The sequence below is a fragment of the Mytilus californianus genome, unplaced genomic scaffold, assembly GCF_021869535.1.
Source record: "Mytilus californianus isolate M0D057914Y unplaced genomic scaffold, xbMytCali1.0.p SCAF_8, whole genome shotgun sequence".
Classification (NCBI taxonomy): Eukaryota; Metazoa; Mollusca; class Bivalvia; order Mytilida; family Mytilidae; genus Mytilus; species Mytilus californianus.
The window spans coordinates 93,332,646-93,359,244 of NW_026262734.1; the positions used below are offsets into that span (position 1 = coordinate 93,332,646).

General features: G+C 31.8%; 1 protein-coding gene across 1 annotated transcript in view; it reads left to right on the forward strand.

Annotated features, from left to right (window-relative positions):
- The first annotated feature begins 603 nt into the window (after positions 1-603).
- The window catches only part of LOC127710774 (GTPase Era, mitochondrial-like), a 40,738-nt gene continuing 14,742 nt past the window's right edge, over positions 604-26,599 (forward strand). The window contains exons 1-10 of the mRNA XM_052216730.1: positions 604-680; positions 10,158-10,301; positions 11,882-12,009; positions 13,924-14,001; positions 14,902-14,948; positions 16,334-16,395; positions 18,382-18,494; positions 19,528-20,187; positions 20,986-21,135; positions 22,347-22,427. Of these exons, the coding sequence (XP_052072690.1) occupies positions 614-680; positions 10,158-10,301; positions 11,882-12,009; positions 13,924-14,001; positions 14,902-14,948; positions 16,334-16,395; positions 18,382-18,494; positions 19,528-20,187; positions 20,986-21,135; positions 22,347-22,427 (1,530 nt within the window). The 5' untranslated portion in view covers positions 604-613. The remainder of the gene's footprint in view (positions 681-10,157; positions 10,302-11,881; positions 12,010-13,923; positions 14,002-14,901; positions 14,949-16,333; positions 16,396-18,381; positions 18,495-19,527; positions 20,188-20,985; positions 21,136-22,346; positions 22,428-26,599) is intronic.

Below are 26,599 nucleotides of genomic sequence, written 5' to 3' on the forward strand. Positions count from 1 at the left end.
AGTCCCCTTTGCCCCCTAATTCCGCCCCTGATTTGTAGGAATAAAATTATATCAAAACATCTGGTTGAAATTTTTTTTTAATCTCTCACAGTCTATAATATTGCATTTGAATAAAATCTCAGATTTTTAACTATACACATGATGGTGTAAAAAAGAAAATTGTATATAAATTTGATAAAACATTACACAATCTTACAAAACCTAGCACATAGCTTCAACACCAAAAATGCATTTGCTTTTGAAATAGTCAGTCCTTTGAATTGCGTATCTGTTAATACAATATTCTTTAATTGGCTTGAGCTTACCTGGAGCAGGCAAAATAGACATTGCTATAGAAATATGCCATTTGCCGGCTATTCAATCAGAGCCTATCATATTTTTTATTTTGCTTGTGCCAGCAAAATAGACACTGCCTATTTTATTTTTTCTTTTGGAATTTAATAAAATGAATTTGAGTTATTCCTTATTTCCAGTGATTGCAAAGAACATACAAGCTCATCATTATGGGGCTCAGCTGACATGCATTCCAGACCTGTTTATATTTATAAGTAACAGTGGCGAAACTATTATGGTGGCGAACGAATATCAGGCCGAAATCACATCTATTTCCAAGATGGCTGCGCCCATGTGGAGACGATTTGGCGTCCAGTTGTCATATAAAAGTTCAAATTATTCATTGGGTAAAACTGTATTTTATCATCAATTGTGTAATCTATATTTGATAGCTACACAGAAGGTTGGTTTTGAATCACAGACCCAGTTTTCTACACTTATTTCAATATATGAGGTCACTTAATGACTTACTCAAAAGAAACTTTTATAAAGATTAAAGTTGTACGGTGCAGTCCGGTGTATCCGCGCACCTAAGAATTATGATTACACTTTATTAAACTGATAAAACCAATAATCAGATTATATTGTGTGAACAAATTCATAACATTCTTTTATTTCTTAAAATCTTCTGTATGTATCCTTAAGATTTTGTGTAATGACTAATGTGTGTCAAAAATTAGGGAAACCCCTGTTATGAGAGTTCTTGAAATGTCCTGTGATTTCGTGCATGCCTTCTAAAAATGGCTTATTTTGAGTAAGGGAAAGATTTTATAGTACGAAATATAGTTGAATTTGAACCAAACAGACTGCCAATGATGCAGAGCAAAATTTGATTTCAATGAAACAAATTTTATCTGATGATGTAATTTTTTTATGGGAAATTGGACATACCTGCCAACTTTTAAAAATCTCCATGGGGGTTTTAGTGCGCGGCATCAATTTCAAATGTTTAATACAGATGCTGTGTTTTTTTAGAGCGCTGTTTTGTGCTCTACAAAAAGTATCATATCTGTTTTTATATGGTATATGATGATGAGTTATAAGCTTTTCTTCTTCTTTTTTTTGCATGATTCTAGTACTAATATATTATCATGATTATTGTGAAGAAAAAAATAACATGTACAGTACGTAGTCCGACTTATGACTAGATATGTCGGATTCCGGCAAGATGACGGACTGTCGGGCAGTTACCTGAACGTAATTAACACCTGGTTTGATATCACCTGTGTAATACCCGATGGAAAGTCGTAAATCAATGTGTAGCTGATTGAAATTTCACCTGTATGCAGATTTAGTTAAAAGTGATGATACATGTAAAAATGAATTGTTGTCATACATGTCATAATAAGTTAAAAAAAATATTTACTTGAAGACGTTTTTTTTTATAAATCGTAATTGGTCCACCTGATCGTAAAATTACATTTTAAAGCAATGTAGTTTTTTCTTTATATAAAATAATTGATAAATTTGAAATGAAATCATTTGAAGTAGTTTATTTCAGTTTTTTTACTTTATTAATCATTTTCCCGTAGTTCATTCATTTATTCAACAATACCACGCTCCCCTAGGCCTCTAGTGCCTCGACTGTTATTACCTGTCAGTCAATATCCGCAAATCAAACAATTGACCCCGTATGAACAGTTCATTTCTGTTTACAGTTATTTATACATTTTCGCGCCTCTTAAACAGTCAGGGGTGCTACTTAAACAAGTGATTTCATCATCACTTATTTCAGTGATTTGATAAATTCAGTTATCACCTATTTGAGTGATTTTAGTCTTTTCTTTGATCTTCAAATGCTAATTTCTTTCATTTTCCATATTTTCACAATCTTTTCTATAATTTTCCTACATAAATCAATTATCCCTTTTTCTTTGTATATTAATTTCACCAGTGCGCTTGGGCAGTAAGTTAGTGCGCTAAAGCTTTTAAAAGTACCCTTGGGAATTTTGCTGTAATCAAAAATTCATTATCTACTCTTACTATCAGACAAAGATCAACAATATTAGGTAACCTGATTGGTTTTCTTTAGAGTTAAAATGATCTACTTCAAGGTTATGACCTGATCTAAAAACTATTCCTGTTTTTGCCTATTTTAAAAAAACTGTTAAAGTGTCAGGCTTATCAAGCAAAAGACAATTTCTGCATATACATAGTTGTTTTTTCAATGGAATTGTTGTCTTTTTACCAATAAAAAAATCAAGCTTGTGGGAAAAATATCAAGAAAATGTTATAAACACTTATTAAAGTGATTACATTTTAACTTCTAAAATTACTTGTTTCAGTGATTTTAAAAAGTCTGTGTGAAAATTTTTAATATTTCACAGCCAAAATCACTCGAGGGAGTGATTCTGAAATCACTTGTTTAAGTAGTACCCCTGACTGTTAAAGCTTGTGCTACCGTGATGTTTTCTTAAAATCGAAGTCGGAAAGTTTTATTTTTTTTCATTTTGGTGACATGATGTTATCTCACTCATGTTCAATACCAATTATAAATATAACTTATATTTAGTTTTCGGACGCAGCTTTAAAGAAATATTTAACCTCGAGATATGATTTTTTCTAATAAAAATGTCAGTTGTTAGTATTAATTGAAAATATTTTATCTCGACGAGACCTTTTAAAAAGCGTACAAGTAAAACGAATCACGGATGGTTATACACGTAGTATAAAATCCATGAACAGATCAACTTAACTTTTATATGATCAAAAGTTTTTGATGCAAATAATTCAAACTGGTTTTAATTTAGATAATTACGACTGATTACCGACTTTATTACGTAATGATCACCTCATTTTTATACGACCGCAAAAAATTAAAAAATTTTTGGTCGTATATTGGTATGACGTTGGCGTCGTCGTTGTCGTCGTCGTCCGAAGACACATTGGTTTTCGCACTCTAACTTTAGTTTAAGTGAATGGATCTCCATGAAATTTTACCATAAGGTTCAATACCACAAAAGGAAGGTTGGGATTGATTTTGGGGGTTATGGTACCAACAGTTAAGGAATTAGGGGCCAAAAAGGGGCCAAAAATAAGCATTTTTGTAACTTCCAGACAATAACTTGTGTGTAAGTGTATGGATCTCTCTGACATTGTACCACAAGGTTCCATATCACAAAGGGAAGGCTGTAATTGATTTTGGGGGTAATTGCCTCAAAATTTTAGGAATTAGGGGCCAAAAAAGGGGCAAAAAACAAGCATTTTTCTAGTTTCATGACAATAACTTGTGTGTAAGTGTTTGGATATTTCTGAAATTGTACTACAAGGTTCCATATCACAAAGGGAAAGCTGGAATTGAGTTTGGGGGTAATTTCCCGAAACGTTTAGGAATTGGGGGCCAAAAAGGGGCCAAAAATAAGCATTTTTCTAGTTTCCAGACAATAACTTGTGTTCAAGTGTATGGATCTCTCTGAAATTGTACTGCAAGGTACCATACCACAAAGGGAAGGCTGGGATTGAGTTTGGGGGTGATGATTCATAAGGGGGTTCAAAAAATTTGGGGGGGGGATTTTTTTTTTTTTCTTTTTTTTTCTTTTTTTCCTTTTTTTTTCTTTTAAAATTTTCCATTTTAAGTTGGTTATTTCTGATTTATATTTAAAAGCAAATAATAATGATATGGTAGGAGATACACACCAAACAGGATGTGTAAATTATTATATAATAAGTATTGTGCAATAGCAAGAAATTTTCAATTGCACAGTATTGCACAATAGCAAGAAATCTTCAATTGCACAGTATTGCGCAATAGCAAGAAATCTTCAATTGCACAGTATTGCGCAATAGCAAGAAATATCCAATAGCACAATATTGCGCAATAGCAAGAAATTGTCAATTGTACAGTATTGCGCAATAGCAAGAAATATTCAATTGCACAGTATTGTGCAAAAGAAGATACATCGTATAAATTGCTTATTTCTTGATCAATTTCAATGGGGTTTTATTCTTGAATTCTTGGGGTTCTTTAATATGCTGAATCTAACCGTGTATTAAGTTTTTGGATTTTGGGCCCCGTTTTTAAATTGGTCCACATTGAGGTCCAAAGGGTCCAAAATTTAACTTTGTTTGATTTCATCAAAAATTGAATTATTGGGGTTCTTTGATATGCCGAATCTAACCGTGTATTTAGATTCTTAATTTTTGGTTCCATTTTCAAATTGGTCTACATTAAGGTCCAAAGGGTCCAAAATTAAACTTAGTTTGATTTTAACAAAAATTGAATTTTTAGGGTTCTTTGATATGATGAATCTAAACATGTATTTAGATTTTTGATTATGGGCCCAGTTTTCAAGTTGGTCCAAATCGGGGTCCAAAATGAAACTTTGTTTGATTTCAACAAAAATTGAATATATGGGTTTTTTTGATATGCTGAATCTAACCATGTATTTAGATTTTTGATTTCTGGGCCCCGTTATCAACTTTGTCCACATTGAGGTCAAAAGGGTCCAAAATTAATCTTTGTTTGATTTCATCAAAAATTGAATTCTTGGGGTTCTTTGATATGCTGAATCTAACCATGTATTTAGATTTTGGATATTGGACCATAATAGGTGAATGTCCAATTTAAAATTTTTAAGTTCTTAGACCACATTCATTCTGTGTCAGAAACCTATGCTGTGTCAAATATTTAATCACAATCCAAATTCAGAGCTGTATCAAGCTTGAATGTTGTGTCCATACTTGCCCCAACTGTTCAGGGTTCGACCTCTGCGGTCGTATCAAGCTGCGCCCTGCAGAGCATTTTATTAAACTTTTTTCTTATCAATTGATTCTTGAAATTACTACAAAGTAAATTGGTTTGTTTGAATTCCCATCATTATGTACAGTACAACCAACCTGTGTTTCATTAATTAATTTGTTTTATTGTTTGAGATTTATGACTTATGTGCTCGTTTTGTCTCCGGTAATGTGATCAATTTAATTTCATTTGACAACTGATAATAGATGTTTAATTTAATCGAATATTAGACAGAAATAAATTAGGCTAGAATTAAGAAAGGTGTTATAAAAAAGTTTTTTTTTTCCAAGTTAATATTCAGACAAGAAATTAACACGACAGTCATAAACATTTAAAAAAACAGTGTTTTGTTTTCTTTAAAAGATGAAAATTAAATGTTTGAAACAAATGAAGTGATGATTTTATTTTATTGAGAAAAAAAAATCATTTGTAAATACTACTAGGAAATTGTTTTAAATTAACAAAGTAAATTAGCGTGAGGATGTGAGAGAGAAAAGGGGCAAAGGTAATATGAAGTTGGAAGAAAGCTTAGTTTGATTTGTTAATGATGACAACAATTTTAAACTCTTTTCGTATAATATTTGTAGCCCTTAAAAGAGCTGTTTTAAATAGATGTTGACTATCAATCATCTTCATATCAGCTTCAAGCTGGCAACTTTTAGCTGGTACTCTGGCGTCTTCAATTTCAAATTTGGTATCAAAATAGTGGAGGGACTTTCCGCTTGATCTCTCTGGAAAAATCTTTTTGGGTAGATCTCCAGTAGCTCGTCCACCTATCACAACCGCTATTGGCATGACTTTGAAGATGTATTCGATGAAATTATTGCATATTGCAATTGTCATATCTTCTCTCCAAAACGACTTTATGCCATTGATTATTTCTTCTTTTGTCCTTGGCTCTTTTTTTAGACAATCTTGACTTCTTAGTTGCATTTTAAGTATGTTTAGGGTCGTTGTCTTGTTGAAAGCGATGAGTATCAGGGTACACCCGGTTAATGAATGGAATCAGGCCGGGCACCAAAATAGAGTTAATGTAAAATGCTGATGTCATAATATTCTCGAATACTAGGATACTCGTTGTTCCTCGACAACTTATTCCAGCCCAAACGTGTACCTTCAACGGATGCTTAGGTTTACGTAATACTGGTGCGACTGAATCTCTTTCGCGGTAGATGACGATCTTATTGTCATGAAGCTGAACGGAACATTCGTTGGTGAAGATGATATTGTCGAAGTTGTCATTGTTGGCAATGTTCTCTTTAGCGAACGCGACCCGTTTTACTTTTTTAGCATCACGTACCATCTGTCCATATCTCGGCGATGTTGCAAAATGAGAAAGGCAAAATAACACAAGTATATCAGTCAGGAAAATCTTGGTACATGAATATTTCGAATGTAACAAAAAAGTTGGAAATGATGGTTTGAATGTTATTTTATTATTTAGCAATTATTTTATCTTGTGTCATTTCGAAGGAGAACTTTAAAAAAAAAAAAACACACACACTTTGTTATACTAACGATCTATATTTATCTTTTACATGTTTTAACAAGAAAACATTGTTGACATCGACCGAATAAAGAAACGTAACTTTATTTAAATGGATTAATTTCAACTGTATCCTCCTTGGAGCCTCAGCATTCATTCATTCCTGTCAATCATCATGAGAAGTAGTTAATATCACAAGAACAATGAAGCTTTCTATTTGTAGTTACATTTAACCTCAAACTTCCAGACAAATACATTATTCGTCTTAACGGAGGAATTTACCAGTACATAGTTACACAGGCAGATGAAAAAGATAAGAAAATTCACAATTAAAGAATTTCAAACTAAACAATGCATAACTTATGTATTACGTTTTACTAGTATCACTATAAATATTAATTAATTTTAGAACTGACCCGAAACGACTGAATATTGTGTGGTTAAATATAAAAATAAATTGCATGTGACTGTCAAACTAAAAGTATTCACTTTGCACCGCTAATCAAATGGATGTATGTGAACAATAAATAAATAAAACAAAAAGAAACTTTCAGAAATAAAACGAAAATTTGTTTAAAACCATATGTCAACGAATACGATACAAAACGAAGAGAAAAAAAAGACAAGTAACAAATAAAGAACCATGATTATACTTAGAAATCGAAATATGATTTATAAGCCATTATTTTATTATAAAAGTTTTATCCACTAATTCATCTGCACAAATATTTTAAATCAAATACGATGTAGAGTTAATAAAGTGAGAGGTTTAAATCACAGGTAAACTGATTCTGAAATCAATGAAGCGTAATTGTCTAGTAGCATGGATTAAAATTAAAGGACAATTATATCACCGTTCACACCTGGATCTGTTGATTATTGACCATATACCTACCATAAAATTGTCGGATTATTCATTTCCGACATGTCCGAGTCCATCATTTATAGTCATAAGTCGGACTATGTGCTGTACATGATGTAGCCACAGGAATATTAAAGTTATTGTTGACTTTTCAAATTTAAAAATATGCACAAAGAAGGAAATATATCTGATTCTTTGTGAAAATGTACTTTGGTTTAATAATTTAATTACAAGAATGACAACATCATGAACATGTATGTATGATCTGTTACCATAAGTGTAGTGTCCATTAGCTACTGTTAATTATGTTTATGGTAGAATTATATCTTTGAATTTTGTCAATCAGTCATGATTTACATGATTTACTTCTTAAGCTGTGTAAGAACCTTCTTGCAGATGAAAATTGGTCTGCCATGATCACGATTTTTACGATTCTGAGTTACAAACAAGTTCAAAATTTAGCACATTTGTAGTTTACACAACGCCCAAAGATCAGGAGAAACAACAATTTTGATTGACTGATCATGGTTGTCTCCCTTAGGAAAAGTTTGGGAAAAGTTCAAAATTGGGAGCAATCATTTTTTTTGTGTAGAATTTAACAAAATCATGTTATAGAGCTCTTTACACGATCACAATCGTGCAATGTAGTTCACGTCTAAATCGTGAAAGTTGGATGTATGAAATTGGCTAAATATGGTTAAATGTTGGATTGCAGTAATACAACATGTAAATTTGCTCTTGAACATATCAATTTTAATCTTTTCCGACCCTTCGGAAGACTAAAATAATTACCAGAATGACTCTATTTGTGATACATTGCGAATATGACGAAATCAGGTATTGCGCGATATCACCGGCCGCGCGGACACAGGGGATTCCACTGTATTCCAAAAAACTGCTAATAATACAATATTTTTAGAAGGAGAAGATGCACCAGATATGGAAATATGTAAAGCTGTACAGCACTTTAAGGCTTAAAGGAACAGGAGAATATTCTCTTGAAATTACTAAATTTGGTCTAAAATTCTAAATTGATTATATTTTATTTAATGATATTTTATAAATAGTGTACACAATTAAACACCTAGACTGTCATGTAACATTTAAATTCATTTTATAGTTCTGAATGATTGTTTCGCACCACAATAGTTCAACATTATTGCACTTTAAACAATTTCTGGGTAGAACACAGCAGCTACATGTACAGTCAGGGACTTACTTAAATGAGTGATTTTCTAAATCACTGATTCAAGTAACATTATGTCCATAAAGGTTGGAAGTAAGGGTTGTCTTTCTTTAATAATCACCTATTTAAGTAGTACAAATTAATCACTAGACTAAGTGATTTAATTTTATTGTAGCTTTAAATATAGAATACTAATGATCCAGGGACTAATTATGTTGCTAAAATTATCAGAACCAACATCTGTGTTGATAGGATGACCGGGTCATGTCAGGTGATGACCTTGTACTAAATCTAGGATAATGACATAAAAATCACTTGTTTAAGTATCATACCTCAATTTCCTTCCAAAAAATCACTTCATTTAATTTAGTATCATTATTTTAATAACCCCCACTAATTTCAACACCCCCGAACAGTGAAATTTTGATCGTGAACAGTAGAATTTTATTACATAATCTATAAGATGAAACCTTGAATTTTACAGGAAAAATACTCCCACTGCTGGGAAAAATCTGTTAAGAAAGTATCAGTTCATTATGTAAAGCCATTTTTATAGCATTTTTTCAACTAAAATAGAATTGCAGCTAAATGATTGCATCAAAGGCATAACCTTGCTGCTTAAAAGAAGCAAAAAGTTCATTTTTTTCAATTTTACTAATGAAAAGATATCATCTAAACCTATGTGTTTAAAATTTTGGTAAAACTACAAAATCACAATTTGTGACAAAACTTTGAATTTGCTACTTAAATAAGTGATTTAAAAATCACTTATTTCAATAAGTCCCCTGACTGATGTATAAAACTAAAAAGGCATGTTATGACAAGTGTAAAAATACACTGTAGGCCATATTTATTTAAAAAAAAAAAAAAACTATATACATGATATACTTGTAACAAAAAACAAATATGATATATATATATATTTTGCAATAAACTAACAATGTATTAAAGGCTTCTGACTTGGGACAAACACAGAAAGAATATGGCAAATTAAGACAAGTTTGTGAAAGCTCAACATTAACTCTCCCCTGATCTGGGATAGTCGGGTAACAGCACAAGAATTGCATGGGAGGCACTTACATTGTACTACAGACCCAGATCACTGATAAAATTAGAATATTCATTTTACTGATAATTCTTACAAAATGCTATAAGCATGATAAGGAAAATACAACCACTTAAATAATTTGAGTGCCACCTAAGATACAACTAAAAAATGTCCTACTCAGTATTGGTCTCTGATATAATTTTTTTCACCATTACAGTCAAGGATGAATAATTTCTTAGACTTTGTCAAGGTAATAAAGCGTATTACAGTTGGATACAACAATGTTGACGTCAGAAGCAGAGGTATTTTTTTCACCTGACCACATGCACACTTAGAAGTTTTCATTACAAATCATACATGTAGTAAGTAGTTATGTGGGATAGACTCTTGTTTTTACATTTTTATTGAAATATTCCATCTGAAAATCAAAGTTTGAGAGAATATTTCCATGTGTGTATGTTTATCACCATTTTCATAGAATATTTTCTTTACATTCCATTGTAGCTCCAACTTGGTGTAGGATTTCCTACTTCATACAGAAATGTCAGATGTCATCAGCAGCACCGGACCAGTCAAACAGTATAGCTAACAGTGATGGAGATAGCTTTGATGAAATCATTGATGAAAAGACTATTGAAAAAACACCAAGTATGATTGATGTACATCACATGTACATTATACACAAAATATAGAAATAAAAACAAGTGGTACAGTGGTCTCCCCAGAATTTTCAAATAGCACCATGGAAATTAACATGACAATGGCTCCTATAATTTTATTATAAAATCATCCAAGATAGCACCATGGTAGAAAATATAGCACCAGGTAACCATGGTGATTTAAGGCTCTGGGGAGAACACTGTGGTATGATTGGCAATGATACAACTCTCCACAAGAGACCAAATGGTACAGAATTAACAGTTCTTTCTGAATGAATTTCTATGAAAAACAGTTGGTACCATAAATTTAGATTTGTATTTTTAATTGGTTAGATAAACAAAATGATAAATAAAGATTTTTGCTTGACATCTTAATTACTGAAACTTAATAAGCTTGATTGTGTTGATATTGAAATAAAAGGATGTGGTATGATTGCCATTGAGACAACTCTTCACCAGAGACCAAATGACATAGAAGGTAAGCAACTATAGGGCTCCATACAGCCTTCAACAATGAGCAAAACCCATACCGCATAGTCAGCTATAAACATGATAAAAGATCCCTAAAAACAAATGTAAAATAATTCAAACTTGAAAACTAACGACCTGATTTATGTACAGATCAATAAACAAAAAACAAATATGAATTACATCAAAAACGACACCCACTGAATTAAAGGCTCCTGACTTGAAATTGTTGACTTAGAAAATAACATATATTACATGACCATGATGACAGTGTATTATGTCTGTAAATCTGAATAAACATGCTAAAGCCAAACCCCTATGATCAGGACTATCTACTAATCTAAATATAAACCTATAATCATGATAATACTGATTTCAGCATCTGGCTTTACCTTCATCATGCAAGCTCCACACTAGAAAATTAACGAGCCAGGTGAACAAACAGTGAAAACACTGAAACAAATAGGTATCTGAGCAGAGTATAGAAAGTTTTGGATGAGGGAATTTCAACCTTTGTTTTCATAAATGTACTAAACACAACTTGGAAACTTATATTAATAATGTGATCATGTCATTTAATTGATTTGATGACAGAAGCACATGCTACTAGAATGTACTATATCATGTATATGTGTCTGTAAGCTTTGACACTGACAGTCCACCAACAGTGGCACTAAGGTTAATATTATGTATACAAATCTTAAGAAAGGGATGGCATCGATATAGCGTGTCTATTTACCATCATGTGGTTACATATTGAAGTTGTATGTATTTAGCTGGAATTATGTAAATTATAAACATTGAAAAAATATATATACAAAAACAAACATATGTACTATTTCATATGTTTTAAACAAGCTAATTTTTGTGATTTTTTTCCCATGACTTTCGCAAAAGTGAATAGAAATCATTACAAATATATCTTACAAGGATCTCTTACAAAAACATCATTGAAGTAAGTGAATCATGAAAATTAAATTTCTTTGAGGTCTACTTGAAAGGTTATTACACATAAACATGATAAAAGTATTATCAGAAGAAGTGGCTATCAGTTTGCTGAAAAAGCAGTGTTGACAATTTGAATTTTATATTTTTTTACAGAGGCACATTATGAAAACTTGAGGAGAATTCCTGATCAGCCTTTAGATGCAAGAGTTCTGAAACTTGCCGTTATTGGTATACCTAATGCAGGAAAATCTACCCTTGTCAACAGGCTTATGGGATGGAAAGTAAGAGTACAGAATATTCATACTTATAGGGCCAATTTCTGTCAAATCCATAATCGCTGATTTGATTTGAATTTTCATATTTGAATTCATGGTTTTTTCTAGCATTCCACAGGGTCTGTTATTTGGATCCATTCCCAATAGCAAAAACACTACATTTTTCCCAATTTTTGAAGCAAAATTCCCAAACATTCTCAAAATTCATTTTGATCTTTATTTTTCATAACAGCAATGATTATTTTGTTAAACCGCTAGCTTTATGCCGAAAATCGCCAACAAATAATGTATAAATTCTAGTAAAAACAAGTCTGACTGACAAAAACAACAAATAATGCATGTGTAATGGTTACAATAAACCGGAAATCTAGACAATTACAACACTGTATCAGATTCCGAGAGTGATTAAGGCTAATTTCGGGTTATCGATCAAATACAATAAATAAATAAAAAAATTCCAGGCAGGTGACAGAATACAGCTAATTATATATAAGTAATAATAACGAAATATAAAAAAAAGAATTGAAAACCGAAAGATACATGTATATGAAAAAGAAAGAGGAAATATTTTATACAGAAACTCAAAATTATTTTTAGTTCACAAATTTTTCATGTCAAAATCCAATAAAATGTTACATTACTTTTCTTTATCACTAAAAAATGTTGATATTAGAAGTTTTTATAATGTAAACATATAACTACAGATCCTAGAAGTTATTTGTTCTCAATGTTGAAGGGCCAGTACAAATCTGGAAGAGCAATTGAATTTAAAAAAGTGTTGGCCTGCTTGACCAGTTAAAATACATCTTATTTCTATCCCTGAATTATTTATTACATTAACCTCATTAACTGGTACTGTCTTTGAAGATAAATAATTTTTAAAGGGGCACTAGCTGTCAAATTCATGTTCAATGATTTGTCTCAAATTCTCATATTTGATTTATAACAATTTAAAACATTTATCCAAACTATTAAAAGTCTACAATAAACAGTTAACAGGACATGGGCATGATAACTTGTAGCTTCGTTTCGTGTGTATTTTAGTCTAGACGCCATCTAATTAACTATCGAGTTGACCTCCAAAGTCAACCGATGACCATATAAGGGATGTAAACATTAATAAAGATATAAAGAGATTAAGCAAACTCGTGCTATTGGATTTTTCTAGGTCTGTTTAATTTCATATTATAGATTAAAAATATATGTTTATCATCGTTTTTACCTGTATAAGAATGATTTTTTGTGGATCGGATCAGACGATCAAATGATTTACCTTTGTTTCACTTTCAATGTTGACATTCTTTTCCTTTAAATAACTTTACACATACAATTCACGTGTTATCCATCTCTAGCTAAGGGGTTAAATTGAAGTTCACATGAATACAGATTCAATGAGGTTGAATTATTCACTTGCAAGTGAATAATTCATCATCAATGTTTCTTAGCTTATTTTGACAAAATTGAACCATACTAGCGGCTAAAAGCGAATAATCATTTCATTTTTTCACTTTCATTAATGATTGAACAAAAAAAAATCATATATTAGATTTTTTATATATCTCGTAGCTAGTGCCCCTTTAATGTACCGAACACACTAAAACTCACATCTGGTATAAATGTTGTTTTCCCAATTTCATTGAAAATTGTGTAAAAAAATTCCAAAAACTGGCCAGGGTCCTTTTTACCCAAAATACCCAAAAGATCTAGTTTTTATCTCTATATCTATTTTAGCTGATATGGTTTCTGAATTTTATGCCGATAGGCGAGACATATCTCTGTGTCAACAGTTTATCTATATATATATATATTTTAGCTAATATGATGTTTGAATTTTATGCTGACAGGTTAGACATATCTCTGTGTCAACAGTTTATCTTTTTATTTATATTTCAGCTGATATGGTTTCTGTATATTTTTCAGGTATCACCTGTGTCCAGTAAAGTTCACACCACAAGGAAAAACACTAATGCAGTTTTAACAGAAAACAATACACAGATAGTATGTTGCACATTTAGTTAAGTCTAGAGGGGGGGGGTAGGACCTTTATCGGGACTCCGGGATCTGGTGTTTTTAAGCTCGGGATTTCGAGATTGATCCTTTCAGGATCCGGGAATTCTTTTTTCGAATTTCGGGATGTCGGGAATTAAATTTCTTTAAATTCGGGACCTCGGGATTCCATGTTTTTAAGCCCGGGATTTCAGGATCTGGACCCCTCCTACCCCACCCCCATTCTAGCAGATGATTTCATACTGCATTTAAGATTACTTTTGAAAGTTTATTAAATATTTGATGTTTTACATAACAACACCTTCTACTCATTATCATGCAAAAAGTGCAGGTTAAATTTATAATTCTATAATTGCATAGATTTAACCAGCAATTTAAAAAGACACAGGTAATTCCTTACTTTACAAAAAAATCATACATTTGTATGTAAATATATACAAATAAGAAGATGTGTTATGATTGCCAATGAAAGAACTCTCCACAAGAGACCAAATGACACAGAAATTAACAGCTATAGGTCACTGTACGGCCTTCAACAATGAGCAAAACACATTCAGTATAGTCAGCTATAAAAGCCCCTTAATGACAAATGTAAAATAACTCAAACAAGAAAACTACCAGCCGGATTTATGTACAAAATATTGAATGAAAATCTAATATGACATACAGCAACAAACAACAACCACTGAATTACAGGCTCCTGGCTTAGGGCATGCACATACAGAATGTGACAGGTTTAAATTACTTTAAAGGAAGAATTGCAATTACCCATCTGATATAAAACTAAACATATATACCCTGAAATGTGAGAGAAGAATATATTACCGTATGTCTTTATATATATATATATTAACAATTGTGTATTAACAATTGTGTACACTCATTTTACAGATCTTTGTAGATACACCTGGCTTAATGACAGCATCAAAAATGAAAAAGTAGGTAGAACAATAATAGAAAAGGTTTTTCATTAATATTAAAGCCATTACAGAATATATTGATTGTTATATGGATAAAAGATGAGGCAGCAACCCATAAACCAAAAAAGACATCAAAGTGAACATGCAATAATAATGTATGGTCCTCTACAGTGTTTGAAACCAAAAGCACATAACTTCCTTAACTTAATACCAATCTCAATTTCACAATTCTATCAGAATCCTTATTGAAATGAAGTTTACTTGCTGTTAAAGTTCTTTTGTTCTTTTAAATAAAAAAGAAGATGTGGTATAATGGCCAATAAGACAACTCTCCACAAGAGACCAAATGACACAGAAATTAACAGCTATAGGTTACCGTACAGCCTTCAACAATGAGCAAAGCCCATACTGCAAAGTCAGCTATAAAAGGCCCTGAAATCACAAATGTAAAACAATTCAAACGAGAAAACTAACGGCCTAATTAATATACAAAAAAATGAATGAAAATCAAATATGTAACACAGCAACAAACGACAACCACTGAATTACAGGCTCCTGACTTTGGACAGGCACATACATACAGAATGTGGTGGGGTTAAACATGTTAGCGGGATCCAAACCCTCCCCCTAACCTCGGACAGTGGTGTAACAGTACAACATAAAAACGAACTATAAAAAAAAAGTTGAAAAAGGCTAAACTCGTCAGATGGATACAAATAGAAATACATATAACAAAAACATAGAGTGGACGTGGCCGGGTACTTGTACATCCCAACAACAAAAAGACACTAAGTACAGATGTCAGTTTTATTTTACCCCAACTCTGAAGGGGAGTATACTGTTTTATCCTTGTCTGTCTGTCAGCATGTGTCTTGAAATTTCTGTCGCATTTTTCCCAGGAGCTTCAAATAAGAGCTTCCTGTAATCTTTTATTAGACTACATGTGAACATGTTATTTTGAGTGATGTGGTTTTAGGTTTATGGATCATCAACTGCCTATATACTGATTACTTATATATATGTTCTAGACCTAAAGGATATGTATGTAATTTTTGTTGCATTTTTCTATAGAACTACCAATAAGAGCTTTCTGAAGTTTATTTTTAGTGTTCATGTGAACGTACTTTACTGTGAAATGCATTTTCAGATTCATATCTCGTCAACTTCCTGATTACCAAATACTAATTGCGAGGGTATCATTAGTCACGGTTCTTCTTGTTTAATATTTAATTTCTATTATACCCTAGCTTGCATAAAGAATCTTATATTTCAAAGTGTTATTTTTACAATGAAAGTATGTGACCTGATGGAGGCAAACTATATCATTGGATACAGTCTTCAGAATTTAGTTACATGGGTTTGTTTTCACAAAATAAATTTCTATTCTTTTGTAAATTTTACAGACATAATACAGAGAAAGAGATGGTGTATGGACCTGAACTTGGAGTACAATCAGCTGATTTAAGTAAGATTCAGACATACAAGTTTTTTTTAAATCCCTCCTCCACCTTCCCCCTTTTGAAGTAGGTGTTGCGTATTGATTGATATGTGTCTGCTTGCATACACATGTCAGTATAATAAAAAATACTCTTGAAGGGTGAGGGTTGAGATCTCACAGAACATGTTTAACCCTGCCACATTTTTGAGCCTGTCCCAAGTCAGGAAATGTCTGGCCTTTGTTAGTCTTGAATTTTTTTTTTAATTTAGTTCATTTATATGTTTAGGAGTTTAGTGCGACTTTCATTTTTGTTTAACTAGTATATACATTACTGTTTTGGAGCTAGCTGAAGTCTGCCTTCAGGTTCTCAATTTTACCTCTCCCTTACTTACTTCTCAATATCTGGAGGGGCCTCAGTGGCCATATTCAAAGACGTTACTACAATTTGTTGTGAATAAATTTAACAGAAAAAATCAGATAAGCCATTTGTAGACCTTTCTCTAAACAATGACATATATACAATATCTGAACATTGTTGGAAAATGTAAAATTTATTTGGATGAGCTTTAGAAACAGGACGAAAAGGGAAGCTCGCTGAGCTTTTCCACTGATGCGAAGAGAGCTCAAATAAGTTTTATATTTCCAACAATGTACAGATATTGTTTTAATGCTATAATTGACACCTGGCACTCCTTAAAGATTTAGTCGTTTTAATCCAGGTAATATCCATGATTTTTCAAAGAAATCGACATAGTTTAAACGAACCCCGCAAAGAGAACACAAAATGAACTGTTATCCAATTAGAAATAGTACTGTTTGTTCAACATGGACATGATGGAACGGCAGTAACAGGAGATTAAAGTAAAAAAATATTTGTGTACATGTTATGTATACAATAGTTGGTTGATTGCAGGATAAAAATACTAGGACATTTGACAACTCCTGGCATATGATAGGGCTATGAACATGTTTTGATCTCTGACAACTCTATATGACATAATTTACCAGTTAATTACTGAAACCTGTATCCCTGTGCTGTGATTCACGGAGGTTAAAAAGTTTCAGTTGAAAAACTTGCTGTATTTACAAATCAACATATTATATGATTAAATGAAAGTGCTATTTCAAAAGCATTTTGTTAAAATTTGATGTGTAAAATTGACTTTTAGAGAAAGTTCTTTCTTATTCATTTGCCATTAATGGCATTATTTTGAACTACCCATTTAAATGTGTTAAGGAAACAATACCTTCCATGATACAACTGTCAAAAGATGTAGGATAAAAAAATAATCATGTTGCCTTATTCTGAATATCTGGAGGGGCCTCAGTGGCCATATTCAAAGACATTACTACAATTTGTTGTGAATAAATTTAACAGAAAAAAATCTGATAAGCCATTTGTAGACCTTTCTATAAACAATGACATATATACAATATCTGAACATTGTTGGAAAATGTAAAATTTATTTGGATGAGCTTTAGAAACAGGACGAATTGTTTAAATGCTATAATTGACACCTGGCACTACTTAAAGGTTTAGTTGTTTAAATCCAGGTAATATCCATCATGTCCATGATTTTTCAAAGAAATCGACATAGTTTAAACGCAGCCCGCAAAGAGAACACAAAATGAACTGTTATCCAATTAGAAATATTAGTTATTGTGTAACTCAAGAATATTTTGTAAAAACTCTTATTATTGGTGCATATAAAACTATTATCATTATGTATATGTATTTTAGTTATTGTGTACCTCAAGAATATTTTGTAAAAATTCTTATTATTGGCGCATATAAAATCATTATCATTATGTATATGTATTTTAGTTATTGTGTACCTCAAGAATATTTTGTAAAAATTCTTATTATTGGTGCATATAAAATTATTATCATTATGTATCCTTAGCTGTTTTGCTTTTGGAATAAAGTATAAATATCATAGTGGTCATTTTATGAACTTGTGTTGTCCATTGCTACTCTTGACAGTAATCTGATGATGTAGATATTTACTATAGTTGCAGTTATTGTTGATGCAGCCGACAAGTGGACCAGAGATGCATTAGATCAGAAAGTTTTGAAAGTTTTACAGTTACACAAACATACACCATCAGTACTTGTTTTGAATAAAGTAAGTATTCATAACTCTGCACTGGTTCCCTGGTATTGTAAGAGTATTGAAGATAAATGAGTGTATTTGTGATTTTCTAAAAATTTAATAAAATGGAATTATTTGTTTTTGATATTGGCTTAATCAGCAAGATTATCAAGCGAGTATGCTAGGGCAAGTTGATATTGCTGCTGATAAAGTTATTATAAAAGATAAAATGTTGTTCCCCTTTTCCGTTCTCAATTTTATTGAGTTTTTTTTATTGGCAATTTATTCTAATGATATGTTTCTTGCAGTAAAATAGGAAAGTAGTTAATAAAACCTCTTTTTATACATACCAAAAGTTGTTGTAATTGTTCATTAATAAATTGATTTTTTTGGTGAATGAGACCGTCAAACAAGCGAAAAAGCTTCACATTGTGTTGAGCAGCTAATATTTAACGATATCTTTATGCAGAAAATCAGATACTCTGTCAATCTTGCTGTTTCTTGTCTTCGACAAATCTCTTAGACAAAAGTAAGCTTAGTAATATCTTCTAAGATATTGTGACTTAAGTGATATGTCCTGCTCACCAAAAGCTGTGATACGAGAATTACGAGGGACTGCATATGGTGATATAGGCAAAGATAAAGACAATAATTTTGAGTATCAGATCTGTGCCGCCAAATTAAAAAAAATAGACAGAAGAAACAAAGAAGATCCTTTACCACCACTGTCATGAAAGACTGGATGATCTATACACAGTTGATTGGAATCAGTGAATATTGTATATTGTTGAAAAAGGCACGAAATGGTTCATTCACTTTTCAGTTATTCACTTCCTAAACTAGAACTTTAAATATCTAAAAAATGTTATCCCAAAAACATTGAACGCAGTGTGATAAAAACATATTAATATAACACTTCACTTCACCTCTATACTCTATACTAACCAGGACTTCTACGACTGACCACAAAAATTAGGAAAATTTCTATTCTGTCGATGGCAAACAAACTAGTAAAAGGTGCATTAGGGTCGCTGTTGTTTTATCATTATTTTTTTTGTATTGATAGGTAGACGCAATGAAAAAGAAAGTTATGTTGATTCCTATAACAAGACAGTTAACACGAGGAGTAGTAGGTGGAACAAATATTCAAATAACGGGGTCACAACTGAAAAGGGAAAGGCAACAAGAATTCGATGCTAAGAACTTTTTCCAAAAAATACAAGACAGAGTCGTCACATCTGATGGAAATCTTGACATTGCTGCTTATCTTGAAGATAAAAAGAAAGTGGTCAAAGAGGAAGAGGAATCTTTCCCATGGGAAAGTTCTGGTTATAAAACACCAGTTATTTCACTCCAACAGAGGAAGAAGGAAACATTTAAAAACCAAACAGTTATAGCTGAAAACCAAAAAGACACTTGTGAAAACCTTCAAAGCTCTATAGACAGTAAACCAACATCTCACATGTCTCAATTAAATCAAGACACTGATAAAACAAAAGTTATCACAATTCAAAAAAATGAAGTTAATGAGTTAGTTTTACATGTTTTAGACGATACAACAGCAAAACCTGAAAAAAATAAAGACAAAAAACAGCGTCTCTATACGGAATATATAAAGCGAATTGAAAGTGTTGCTAAAGAAGTGAGGGATATTGAGGGATGGCCATATTTCAGTAGGGTGTTTATGATTTCTGCATTAGAGAATGATGGGGTGGAAGAGTTTAAGGTAAAATTAATGATTACAACAATAAGGAGAAGTGGTATGATTGCCAATCAGACAACTATCCACCAAAGTTATATAAAGTGGATTTAAGCAACTATAGGCAAACATACTTCAACAATGAGAAAAACCCTCTTCTCTTTACGAGAATGTTAAAGTATGAAATTAGAAAAGTGCTGCATTCCAATGTCATGAATGTGTTTAAATCTTAGCAAAAGGATATATAAATATCATTATAATATATAGCTATTAGTATGTAGTTTTTTAAACATAGTGGATTATGTATTAGTTAATGTCCCATTCTTTAGATTTCAATACCCCTATACCCTTTACAAGCTTTATCCTTTAAAAAAAAATTTAAAAACTTTTCAGTCAATCCCCTATTGTTAAAAATATGTGAGGTATAAAAATACTGGATCAGATTTCAAAATGTTATTAGTATGCAGCTTTAGTTACAAGCGTTTTTCTACATAAAAGATCAATGACCTTTTGATTTTGTTTAAAGGCCTTTTATTCATAAGTTTAAAAAACACACATTTTTATAATACATTGTTTCAGATTCACACAGAAAAATATGTACCTAATGCTTCCATATAAGTTGTATAATATTCTTGAAAATGGTGCTACATGTATAATAAAATAGAGAGCCTCTGTTAAGTTTTTGGGTAAAGTTAAAAATATGTATTTCCCTATTGTTTTCCTAATAAGTTACATTTGAATGAGAAACAAAAAATGCAATGAATTTATAAAATATACATTTTTTCCCTTTTACCAAAGAGATAAAACATTTTTATTATATTTTAGGATTATCTGGTAAAACAAGCAAAAGCTGGTGATTGGATGTACCACAGCAGTGTACTGGTGGATGAAAATCCATTTGAAATTGCAAAACAGATTGTATGGGAAAAATTGCTGGAGTATTTACCAAAAAATATGCCCTATCAATTACACCCTGTAAGTAGAAACCAGATTTTAAACATAATACTTCCTAGCAGAGGATACAGCATCTGTGTAAGGGCTGTTCCATATTTGAATTATAGGGACTGCGGGCACTTTTTTAAGACCCCAACAACCAAAATATAAATTTTTCAATTTATAAGTTAAGCTTATAAATCTTACAAAATTCTAAATATATTGCTACCACCCACAATTTATTGATTTGAGTGCTTTCCCCTACCTCCCATGCGTTTCAATATGGAACTGATCCAGATAAAGGCCGTTCCATCAAAATGGATATGTGAGGGAAAGAAATGACCTCAAAAATTCCTCTAACAACCAATGCAACATACTGTGAGTAATTTGTTGATTTATATCATTCCTAGATTTGAACAAGTGTTCACAGTGTGGTGAACATCCATTTAATAAACATATGTACTACTGCAGAATGAAATTTAAATAGAATTTGGCTGTTGTTTTGAATTGGAATCAAAGGTAGAAGTGTCATACTGTAAATTCAGAAATGACTTATGTTTGAAGGTTTTTAAACGCCCGTTTACGGTTTGTATTATGGTATACTCAGATACTGTTATCCGTCCGTCATCAACATGTAGTTCACTAACTCGAAAATGCTTTAACTAATTTGGACCAAACTTTGATGAATTGTTTATATCTATTGACGTGAGCTCCCTTTAGTTTGTTTATAAATTTCTGATATGACATTGCGGAGTTATGGAACTTTATTCTTTGAAAAAGTGATGGGCGTATCATGGGCTCATGGCACAGCTGTTTATTTTATTTGGCACAAAATTGCGACAGAACAGAGTTTGCAAAAGTAAAAATGTTTAAATTTTGAAAGTTTTGTTTGTATGAAACTTTTTTTTTAGATTGCAGTGATCAATCTCATACTTCTTCAAGAATTGCAATAATGAAATACACATCAAAATTTCTGAATTAACAGTATTACATTATGGAAACATATAAAATTGAAAATATTCTGTGGAAAGTTAATGAATGAATATAAGCATACTAGTAGTGAAATGGCCAAGGAAAATTTTCTACTTAAACATGTTTAATATGTTGATTATGAGGTTAAAATGTTTAAATGATAAACATTGCCTAGTCTTCTGATTTAATTGCAAGGTCTGTCCAAAGTATGGCCCCAAAGACCTATATTTTCTCATATCAATACAATTGCAATGAATGAAATCATGATTTTATTTTAACAGGAAATAGTATTATGGGAAGTTGATAGAGATGGTACATTGTCTATAATAATGGACATAGAAACTCCTAAGGTGGCTGAACTTGTAAGTTTTAAGTATATATTAACACATGTTTATTTGTAATTTATCCTTTAGAGATTTCTTTTGTTGAATTGTTGAGGTCATGATCAGTAATATTCTCAATTTATGCTTAAGGGCTATTCCATTAAAAAGAATGTACCAGGGTCGGACGGCAATTATAAAAAATCCCGTTGGTTGTTGATGTGTTGAAGCGTGTATGGCCAGTGGCCCTTGGTGTTTAGAGAAACTAAGTATTGTTGGTTGTTGGTCTTCTTTGAATTGGCAGTCATTTTTCGTGACTGTCAGTTTCAATGTGTTATTTTGCGTTATTTATTATTATTTGTTTTTGCAAGGACTTATATAACCGATTGTTTTTGTCTCCTGCTCTTATCGTGATATTTTGGAAAACATAACTGTTCCCGCGACTTCCGCAGCGGCAGGCGCAACGTTGTATTCTACCTATGGTACCATTTCCGGAAGTGCAAGAGTTACTTCCCTTTAATGACAAGCACATGGAGAACGATGTCAAATTCTATTGAAAATAATATTCGGAGGTTCAAATTAGCGGTGGTCCGAGGTCCGCGACTTTCCACTATTGCAATCGGACTTTCGTTTGGTAACTAGCTAGGCCCTACGGACCTTCGATTTGAAAGAAAATAAAAATTAACTTTGACGACCTTTTTAACCATCACTCGCGGATCAGTATGGTCATTTTAAAGCCATATTACTATTGAGATCGTACACCCCTCCAGGGATTTTTGAAGCATTCCACAGGGTCCAAATACCGGACCCATTCCTATTGGCAATGGCAAATACCCTACGTTTTTCCCAATTTTCAATTTGGGACCAAAACTTCCAAACGATCTCGAAATTTATTTTTATCTTTATTATTCATGACGGCGATGCTCAGTTTGTTCAACCGCTACAGTCCGTGTAACGTAAAAGTTAACAATACGAACGATGCCCGAATCATGTACGGACGATGCCCGAACGATGTACGTATGCTTCCCGAACGGTGTACGAATGCAAACGAAACGCTAACCGAACGTTGTACGGACGCTGAACGAATGATGTACGAACGAAACCATGTACCATAAACCATACCATAAACGATAAGATAAGCAACCTTTTATCGTACATCGTATGGTTTTGCTTACGTCGTTTCGTTTAGCGTATACGGTATCGTTTAGCGTACATCGTTTCGTTTAGCGTGTATCGTATGGTTTAGCATACATCGTTTCTTGGCGTGCATAGTTTCGTTGAACGTATATGTTTTTTTTTAAATATAAAACATGAATTGTGTTATGTTAAATCTTTTTATATAGGTGATAATAGGCGTAAAATGTAGATTGGATGCACATTTCAGTTCTTTATCAATCATTAAATAAATTATAATTTAATCTGACTCGATGTTGATCCAAAATAATTTACATAAAAAGTTTGAAAAATAAACATGATAAACACTGAAACAAATTTAAACAAATTAAAAGATACGATTATGAATTTCGTTAGCCGTGGAAATACGTACTTGGTGAATGTACGGGTAAACTGCAGCCTGCAGGGTTTTCAGTCAACATTTTTGAAAATAGCCTATGGTATTAACATTTTTTTTTACCTAAATGAACAATTTATTTAGATGGAATTCGGAATTAATCTTATGTTCTTACAAAAGTATATTCGGAGTCTTAAGGTTGACCTTTTGTTCAAAACGTTTGTTAATTATTTTTATGTATTCTCTTTTATCGCATGTATTTTAACATCGACTGAATAACAGTTTTATCTATATATCGTAATTAAACCATTTTTTTAGATTATAGATATATTTTTTATTCATCTATCAAATCAGTCGAAAAAAATAAATATTCGAGAAATTTCAAATGGAAACAATTACCCGTTATGTGCCTCGTCAACCCCAAACATAAATCCCTACCAATGTTCAAACGATTGTGTATTATTTTTACTACTAATGCACTTGACTTTAAACAATCATCAAAAAAGAGTGTGTCCGGCAAATGAAAAATTTCTAATTCGTAAGTGATATTATAATTTAGCGTTTTCATTTTTGTATTTTCTAACAACAAAAACCTAGACCATTCCCTCTATTCTTTAATTTTTCTAAGACCATTTTCCTCTATTCTTTATTTTGCTCGTTATACTCTATTCTTATTTTATATTTTATTTTCTTTATTTTCCTGTATCTATATACTCCTTTAGGATGTCCTTGTTCATATTTTTAACAAAGGATGTTCTTGTTCATATTAATAACATTTTAAATATCCTCCTAATAATACATCTAATAGTTGCCACTGGAAGTTAAACAGCTAACTATAAATTCATCCGTCATATTCTTAGTTTTGTTATAATGTGTAAATCAAACAACATGATGAAACAATTGAAGATATTTACTGCCGAAATAATGAGAAATAATTGTAAACAAAACCACTCAATCACATCCCTACGCCACAAAGTGTAGCCTTTTCACATGTAAATAAATTATTTTCATTAATTTATTTCAAAATAATTTTATATAATTTTAAAATCAAACGGTCATTTTACTAATTTGCCAAAAAAAAACCCAACCAAGCAGTTATTTTTATTCCTTTTTTTAAACAGATCGCTGGTTTTTCAATGGTCGGTGCCTGACAGAATTTATAAAATCTATCACCATGTTTGCCAGTAAGAAAGCTACATAGAACAGGAAAACAACAATGTCTTATAGAAATACTTCCAGGCCCTATTTTCCAATTTCTGTTGTAATGTGGTTAAATGCAAAAAAGGTAACTCCTGAATACTGATTTGTACCAATCAAGCATTTGGGATTAATAACAAATCTATGGTAGTCTCTTTTTCTTTACTCGCAAAGTATTCGACTAAATCATGTTTTATTTATGAAAATTGCTTATTGCTGACGAATGTTTAATATTGATCCCTAGATTTTCAATTGTTTAGTTGTTGGGTTACTGTATGATCTCGCAAACCTGACATTTAATGGTGATTATTTTTTGCATCCAATTGCACCAATTTATTAAAAAGATATTAATGCGACACCGTACGAGAGTCGTTACTTTACATAAACTACTAGTATATTTGTTTTTCTGTAACGAAATACGAAACCACTTCTCGCAATTCGCCTTGGAGTAATTGTGCTTCTCTTTTGACAAATTATGGCCTTGTCTCAAAAACAAAAAATACAATATAATATAGAGTTATATATAAAACTGGACTAGAGTGAAGAGTTTGAAAGTAGGAATTCTGAATTTTAATTGAATGTTCTAAATCTTTGTGTATTTCTGATATATGATTGTACAGACTCAAAAATTTCTTTGTTTTTGCTGAAATGAAAGGTCAACGTCACAAGCCAATATGGATGTAGTAGATCTTTCTAATTTTAAAAACAATATTTCTCTTGCTTCATTGTGAAAAGGGCACACAAAAATAGTGAATACTATCCTCAACAGGATGACCCCAGCTGCGTTGGGTTTAATATTAACAAAGTTTAAATCTGCATTTAAAGAACTGCACATATTTCTCAAACGTGTACATGTATCAATGATATTAAGATTTCTATCACTACAACTAAAATAGGAAGTGCGTACTGTGAATAAATACCCAGTTGAATATTGTTTACAGCAATTTATCACATATAATACCATGTTAACGGTTAGGGTGACGGTGTTTGACAGTCTGAAGGAGACAGCATCAATGATTTAATAAGGCAAAGCTTCTGTTGTACTCAATCTTACTAAAGTTTTCTTTATTATATTTAATAGATATGTATCCGAGATACGATAATGTAGTTTTCTTTTTTATATTACACCTGATCATCTATGATGGGATAATGTCTAATGAGAACATTTAACCATAGACTGAATAATGTAGAAATGACCAATTGAAGGTCACTGTACGGCCTTCAACAATGAGCAAAATCCATCATAGTAAGATATACAAGGCTCCGAAAGGACAAATGTGAAATACACTCAACGTCTTCTCAGCGGTTTCAGAGTACTTTTTCTAAATCAATTAAGTTTTGAATTAGGATAACACAGTCACAATAATACTATGACAATGTCATTTACGCTGTTCAAACATCACCGCACGTCAAACTTTGTACAACAGAAAAGATGATTGGACATTCGTGAAAATGTGTCACGCCCTCATGAATTGGCGTACGTCCTATCATGGAAGTATGTCAATAT